Raw genomic sequence first — 8,024 nt, forward strand, 5'->3', positions numbered from 1 at the left:
GGACAAGTACAAGAGGGCTACAATAAGGAGACATTAGTCCAGAGCGTAGTCGGGACAAGGCAGAGGTTCCAACAGAACATAACCAGAGAATGGGCGGACGGTCCGGGTCTGCCGCCAGTAGACAGGAAGTGAAAACGGGAAACAAAAACGTAGTCGGATCCAGGCAGGGGTCGGAGCAGGTGGCTAGCAAAGAGTGGTCGGGTGGTCCAAGGTCAGCAACGAGAAGTCAGTACATAAGGCAGGAGACAAGAGCTAAGCCGGGTCCAGGCAGAAGATCAGGGCAGGAGGCAAGAATAGAATGGTCAGACAGTCAAGGAAACAACTAGGGATGCACAGATACCGATACTAGTATTGGTGCAGATGTCGAATATTTGGACGAGTAGTCACCCAAATGCTCAGATGCCTAGCCTGTCTTTACACGCTGCCCGGCTTCCTGATTGGCGAGTGACGAGGGAGCATGGACCCGGCTTCCAGGCCAATCAGGAAGCCGGGCAGCGGGTAATGACTCGCCGCCTAGCTTCCTGATTGGTCGGGATGCTTGCCAATCAGGAAGCCACGCGGTGAGCCATTACACGCCCCAGGCTTTCTGATTGGCCAGAAAGCCAGCTCCATGCTTCCTCGTCACCTGGTGACAAGGGAGCATGGAGACGGCTTCCCTGCTAATCAGGAAGCCGGGTGGCAAATCATTACGCGCCGCCTGGCTTTCTAAATGGGACTTCCGGTATCGGTATTCGGTATCGGCGAGTACCGACAAAAAAAATATCGGTACTCGTACTTGATGCTGAAAACCCGGTATCGGTGCATCCCTAGAAACAACAGTAGTATTAAATCTCTTTAGTACACGTGGGAAGCTTGCTTGAAGATACAGCACCAGCCCCTTGCAGAGCCGGTCCTTAAATGCCCCTCTGAATCAGAGGCGACATGTCCAGACTCACCTCAAGACATTCTGGATGTCCTGGTCTGGAATATACGGCTATCATTAGCCATACTGGCCCGGATTCTGTGAGAGCCATTAGAAGTAATGGCAGAGCTCTTATGAGCACCATTGGAGGTACTGGCGGGACTTCTGGAAGTTCTGGCTGGGATTCTCAGAGGAGATCTGTAAAACCTGGCAGGGACCCTGAGCTTACCATAACAGGAGGGGATCTGTGCATGGAGCAGTATGGGTCGGATGTCACCGCTGTGATGGAGGAAAGAACTAAAACTGCCAGACCCCATGTTGGTCTATGGGGAGTCGGATATAAACGGACGACATGTGTTTCCATCAGATTACCCCCGATCCAACATGATCAGGTCCAATTAAACGGAACACTGTTGTGTTTGTTTTTCCGGACCTGGACAGAGCCAGGAGTAACCAGGTAACCCGGCTACCCATTGACTAGCATTGGGCATCCGATCGGGTCCACCTGAAAAACTTACAGGCGGACCCGATGGGACCGCCCGTGTGAAAGCGGTTCAGTAGGTTACATAGTGACTTTGACTTAAAGCCATCTGCTATAATCCAACCGGCCTCCATCTCTCAGCAGTACACCTGCCGGTGCAGTACACCTGCCGGTGGAGGTCCAGCTCACGTTGAACTTCCATGCCCGCTCTCCGGCTGTAGCGCTGCAGGTCTCATAGACCTCAGTGATGTGATGAATCTCCATCCCCACTTCTCTGGGCCAATTCCAAAACAAACAGCCCTGGGCTATGTTTTGTGACTGGCCAGGGGGACAACTATGTGACCTCAGCACTAATGAGTCCTTTGATGAGTCCTCTAAAAATCAGGCAGGTCCAGCTCCCGCTAAACTTCCATACCCGCGCTAGCTGTAGCGTTGCAGGTCTCATAGACCTCAGCGATGTGATCTCATCTCCATCCCCACTTCTCTGGGCCAATCCCAAAGCAAACAGCCCTGGGCCTCGTTTTGTGGTTTACCAGAGGGTCAACAATGCCACCACAGCACCGATGAGTCCTTTGAGACCTGCAATCCTTTTACATTTTCAGCTTTCGTGAAAGTGAATCTGTAATGAAGATCCTCGTTCGGGCACTTCCTGTTATACGCCGGCAACGCCTTGTCCTTGTCTCCCAATTGTGCTCCCGCGTTGTCACCCTGTAACATGCTTCTGGGAGAAATGTTATTCATTTGATGTGATGGGGCGTCCACTCGGCTGGTAAAAATTGGACTCGTTGCCAATGTTATGAATAGGAAAGACCATAAGGCCATTTTTCTCTACCCAATATATTATAAATAATCATGTATAAGGAAGAAAAGCCGCACACTGCTATTCGCTATTCATACACTTGAATCCATAAGCGTCTGGCACCCACCGTGATAGGGATCCCCGCCCAGTAGCCACCCACGTCTGACGCTTTTCACCCTTACAGGCTTAGCCATATAGATCTTCCACTCGTTTAACCTTTAACCTTCTGGATAGTCTTTACCACCCACTGCAGAGCCCATTTATCCATTTAACCTGGTTCCAGGGTATGGCACATGTCTAAAAAGGGGGAGGGGGAGGGTGGGTGCTGCTCCATGAATCAGTGGAAATTTGCCGACCCACAGAGACAGCTGAATTATTTCACCCCTCTCCTTTATACATCTTCCCTCCCAGCTCTTAGAGCTTCCTTGGTTGCTAAGGCCAGAGCTTCCTTGGTTGCTAAGAGCTGGGCAGGGAGATGTGTATGGAAGCTAAACAAGTCATCTGTCTCCGTGGGGTGGCAAACTTTCGCTGACCCATGGACCGGCGCCCACCCTTCAAGTGGTGCTCAGGGCAACCAGGAATGCTCTGGCCGGCATCCATCCTCCATACACATCAATCCTGCCCGCTCTGGTTGCTTAGAGATGTATGGCCCTTACACGTCTCCCCACTGGGCTCTTAGCAACCAGGAAGGTTTTTGCTGGCGTCCCGCCCAGCTCCTGGTAAACAGTGACATCACTGGTTGCCAGGAGCTGGACGGGACGCCGGTCAGAGCATTCCTGGTTGCTGAGGGCCCAGCAGGGAGATGTGATCATGAGAGAAAAAAGTCATCTGTTTGTGTGGGTCAAGGAACTTACACTGACCCATGGAACGGCCCACCGCCCTTCAAGCGGTGCTCAGGACATGTGCCATACCCTTGATATGCCACTGGCACCAGATGAAGTTGGGGGAGTGGTGCTGGCCTTCTGAAATTTCACAATCACCTCCTCTGTCTTCTTTACAGGTCTTCACAGGTTCTTCATTAAATCAGACCTGGGCACTCCAATGGTCTCCCAGAACGGTTACTTTCAAGGTGCGCCAATTGTCAAAGTCGCCGACGTGCTTATTTCAGCTCTCGACCGAACCGTCAAGTAGGGTTGCCACACGTCCGGTTTTGCAGTCTTGTGTCCGGGTGTCCAGCCAGCGGGCACCCGGACACAAGACTCTGAGTGCTGACACCGACACTCTAAATTGCCTGATAGATGCGTCTGCCAAGGTGCTCCGAAACCGGATCTTCCTCTGAGCTGAGGCAAGCCTGTGCCTGTTTACAGGTGCCCGCAGCTCAGAGGAAGATCCGGGTTTCAGGCAGATGCGGCTGCCCAAGATAGCGCTTGCCGAGGAGCTCAGCAGCAGGAACTGTTATTGCTCCTCCTCCTCCCTGACACCGTGCTGCCTGCCTGCGGACCCCTGGTGAGAAACCATAGCCCAAACAGCCGAGTGTCACACAGCCTACCTGATTGTCCCACAGCCCTTCAGAGAGTCGCACAGCCCTTCAGAGAGTCGCACAGCCCTCCTGAGCGTCGCACAGCCCTACTGAGAGTCGCACAGCCCTCCTGAGTGTAGCACAGCCCACCTGAGAGTCACACAGTCCTCCTGAGAGTTGCACAGCCCTCCTGAGTGTAGCACAGCCCACCTGAGAGCCACACAGCCCTACTGAGAGTCGCACAGCCCTCCTGAGTGTAGCACAGCCCACCTGATAGCCACACAGCCCTACTGAGAGTCGCACAGCCCTCCTGAGTGTCGCATAACCTACCTGAGTGTCGCACAGCCCTCCTGAGAGTCACACAGCCCTCCTTAGCGTCGCACAGCCCTACTGAGCGTCGCACAGCTCTACTGAGAGTCACACAGCCCTACTGAGAGTCACACAGCCCTCCTGAGAGTTGCACAGCCCTCCTGAGTGTAGCACAGCCCACCTGAGAGTCACACAGCCCTACTGAGCGTCGCACAGCCCTACTGAGAGTCACACAGCCCTCCTGAGAGTTGCACAGCCCTCCTGAGTGTAGCACAGCCCATCTGAGAGTCACACAGCCCTCCTGAGTGTATCACAGCCCACCTGAGAGTCACACAGCCCTCCTGAGAGTCGCACAGCCCTCCTGAGAGTCGCACAGCCCTCCTGAGAGTCGCACAGCCCTCCTGAGAGTCGCACAGCCCTCCTGAGAGTCGCACAGCCCTCCTGAGAGTCGCACAGCCCTCCTGAGAGTCGCACAGCCCTCCTGAGAGTCGCACAGCCCTCCTGAGAGTCGCACAGCCCTCCTGAGAGTCGCACAGCCCTCCTGAGAGTCGCACAGCCCTCCTGAGAGTCGCACAGCCCTCCTGAGAGTCGCACAGCCCTCCTGAGAGTCGCACAGCCCTCCTGAGAGTCGCACAGCCCTCCTGAGAGTCGCACAGCCCTCCTGAGAGTCGCACAGCCCTCCTGAGAGTCGCACAGCCCTCCTGAGAGTCGCACAGCCCTCCTGAGAGTCGCACAGCCCTCCTGAGAGTCGCACAGCCCTCCTGAGAGTCGCACAGCCCTCCTGAGAGTCGCACAGCCCTCCTGAGAGTCGCACAGCCCACCTGAGAGTCGCACAGCCCACAGCTCCTCCTTCTCCAGCTCCCTGACACTGTGCTGCCTGCCTGCGGACCCCTGGTGAGAAATCATAGCCCAAACAGCCCTGAGTGTCACAGAGCCCACCTGATTGTCCCACAGCCCTTCAGAGAGTCACACACTCCACCTGAGAGTCGCACAGCTCACCTGTGTGTCGCATAACCTACCTGAGTGTCGCACAGCCCTCCTGAGAGTCACACAGCCCTCCTGAGAGTTACACAGTCCTCCTGAGCGTCGCACAGCCCTCCTGAGAGTCACACAGCCCTCCTGAGAGTCATATAGCCCTCCTAAGAGTCGCACAGCCCAGCTGAGAGTCGCACAGCCCCCCTTAGAGTCGCACAGCCCTCCTGAGAGTCACACAGTCCTCCTGAGTGTCGCACAGCCCTCCTGAGTGTCGCATAACCTACCTGAGTGTCGCACAGCCCTCCTGAGAGTCACACAGCCCTCCTTAGCATCGCACAGCCCTACTGAGCGTCGCACAGCCCTACTGAGAGTCGCACAGCCCTCCTGAGAGTTGCACAGCCCTCCTGAGTGTAGCACAGCCCATCTGAGAGTCGCACAGCCCTCCTGAGTGTAGCACAGCCCTCCTGAGTGTAGCACAGCCCACCTGAGAGTCGCACAGCCCTCCTGAGTGTAGCATAGCCCACCTGAGTGTCGCACAGCCCTCCTGAGAGTCACACAGCCCACCTGAGAGTCGCACAGCCCACCTGAGAGTCACACAGCTCACCTGAGTGTCGCATTACCTACCTGAGTGTCGCACAGCCCTCCTGAGAGTCACACGGCCCACCTGAGAGTCGCACAGCCCACCTGAGAGTCGCACAGCCCACAGCTCCTCCTTCTCCAGCTCCCTGACACTGTGCTGCCTGCCTGCGGACCCCTGGTGAGAAATCATAGCCCAAACAGCCCTGAGTGTCACAGAGCCCACCTGATTGTCCCACAGCCCTTCAGAGAGTCACACACTCCACCTGAGAGTCGCACAGCTCACCTGTGTGTCGCATAACCTACCTGAGTGTCGCACAGCCCTCCTGAGAGTCACACAGCCCTCCTGAGAGTTACACAGTCCTCCTGAGTGTCGCACAGCCCTCCTGAGAGTCACACAGCCCTCCTGAGAGTCATATAGCCCTCCTAAGAGTCGCACAGCCCAGCTGAGAGTCGCACAGCCCCCCTTAGAGTCGCACAGCCCTCCTGAGAGTCACACAGTCCTCCTGAGTGTCGCACAGCCCTCCTGAGAGTCACACAGCCCTCCTGAGAGTCATATAGCCCTCCTAAGAGTCGCACAGCCCAGCTGAGAGTCGCACAGCCCACCTGAGAGTCGCACAGCCCTCCTGAGAGTCACACAGTCCTCCTGAGTGTCGCACAGCCCTCCTGAGTGTCGCACAGCCCTCCTGAGAGTCATATAGCCCTCCTAAGAGTCGCACAGCCCAGCTGAGAGTCGCACAGCCCCCCTTAGAGTCGCACAGCCCTCCTGAGAGTCACACAGTCCTCCTGAGTGTCGCACAGCCCTCCTGAGTGTCGCATAACCTACCTGAGTGTCGCACAGCCCTCCTGAGAGTCACACAGCCCACCTGAGAGTCACACAGCCCACCTGAGAGTCGCACAGCCCACCTGAGAGTCACACAGCTCACCTGAGTGTCGCATTACCTACCTGAGTGTCGCACAGCCCTCCTGAGAGTCACACAGCCCACCTGAGAGTTACACAGCCCACCTGAGAGTCGCACAGCCCACCTGAGAGTCGCACAGCCCACAGCTCCTCCTTCTCCAGCTCCCTGACACTGTGCTGCCTGCCTGCGGACCCCTGGTGAGAAACCATAGCCCAAACAGCCCTGAGTGTCACACAGCCCACCTGATTGTCCCACAGCCCTTCAGAGAGTTACACACTCCACCTGAGAGTCGCACAGCTCACCTGAGTGTCGCATAACCTACCTGAGTGTCGCACAGCCCTCCTGAGAGTCACACGGCCCACCTGAGAGTCGCACAGCCCACCTGAGAGTCACACAGCTCACCTGAGTGTCGCATTACCTACCTGAGTGTCGCACAGCCCTCCTGAGAGTCACACAGCCCACCTGAGAGTTGCACAGCCCACAGCTCCTCCTCCAGCTCCCTGACACTGTGCTGCCTGCCTGCGGACCCCTGGTGAGAAACCATAGCCCAAACAGCCCTGAGTGTCACACAGCCCACCTGATTGTCCCACAGCCCTTCAGAGAGTTACACACTCCACCTGAGAGTCGCACAGCTCACCTGAGTGTCGCATAACCTACCTGAGTGTCGCACAGCCCTCCTCAGAGTCACACAGCCCACATGAGAGTCATATAGCCCTCCTAAGAGTCGCACAGCCCAGCTGAGAGTCGCACAGCCCCCCTTAGAGTCGCACAGCCCTCCTGAGAGTCACACAGTCCTCCTGAGTGTCGCATAGTCCTCCTGAGTGTCGCATAGCCCACCTGAGAGTCACACAGCCCATCTAAGACACGCACAGCCCTCCTGAGTGTCGCACAGCCCACCTGATAGTCGCACAGCCCAGCTGAGAGTCGCACAGCCCAGCTGAGAGTCACACAGCCCAGCTGAGAGTCACACAGCCCTCCTGAGAGTCACACAGTCCTCCTGAGTGTCGCATAGCCCACCTGAGTGTCGCACAGCCCACCTGAGTGTCGCACAGCCCTCATGAGAGTCGCATAGCCCATCTGAGTGTCGCACAGCCCTCCTGAGAGCCACACAGCCCATCTGAGAGTCATATAGCCCACCTGAGTGGCGCACAGCCCTCCTGAGAGTCTATCAGCCCATCTGAGAGTCATATAGCCCTCCTAAGAGTCGCACAGCCCACCTGAGAGCCCGCACAGCCCATCTCAGAGCTAGCATAGGCCACCTGGAGACATCAAGGCGCCAACCCAGAGTATGTATTATTTTGTATTGCTGGTCTCCTTAATCCATCTACTGGTTGCCTCTCCTCTATATTCTCAACAAAAAAACAACATTGTCACGTGCGGCAATAGAGTGTTCAAGTTTCACTTGAAGAAAAGGTGGCAACCCTACTTTCAAGCCCCCCAAAAAATAGCTGGCGTCAAAGCTGGTCACATGTGCGGCACCATGGCAACTGCAATCCACATAGACCATAGGCCAAGATGGCGCCACCCTTGGCCTTAAAGGACGCGAGGGCTGTAGTTCCACTTTTATATATATACATATATATATTTGATATGATATATATATATAATCTGAGGTAATTTTT

The 8,024-nt window shown here is 55.9% G+C and overlaps 1 protein-coding gene across 1 annotated transcript in view; it reads left to right on the plus strand.

The window, feature by feature from the left end:
• The first annotated feature begins 921 nt into the window (after window positions 1-921).
• FOXK2 (forkhead box K2) overlaps window positions 922-8,024 on the plus strand; it is an 84,100-nt gene continuing 76,997 nt past the window's right edge. The window contains exons 1-2 of the mRNA XM_018566501.1: window positions 922-1,051; window positions 3,182-3,308. Of these exons, the coding sequence (XP_018422003.1) occupies window positions 922-1,051; window positions 3,182-3,308 (257 nt within the window). The remainder of the gene's footprint in view (window positions 1,052-3,181; window positions 3,309-8,024) is intronic.

The sequence above is a fragment of the Nanorana parkeri genome, unplaced genomic scaffold (genome assembly GCF_000935625.1).
Source record: "Nanorana parkeri isolate BGI_ZX_2015 unplaced genomic scaffold, ASM93562v1 scaffold954, whole genome shotgun sequence".
Taxonomy (NCBI): domain Eukaryota; kingdom Metazoa; phylum Chordata; class Amphibia; order Anura; family Dicroglossidae; genus Nanorana; species Nanorana parkeri.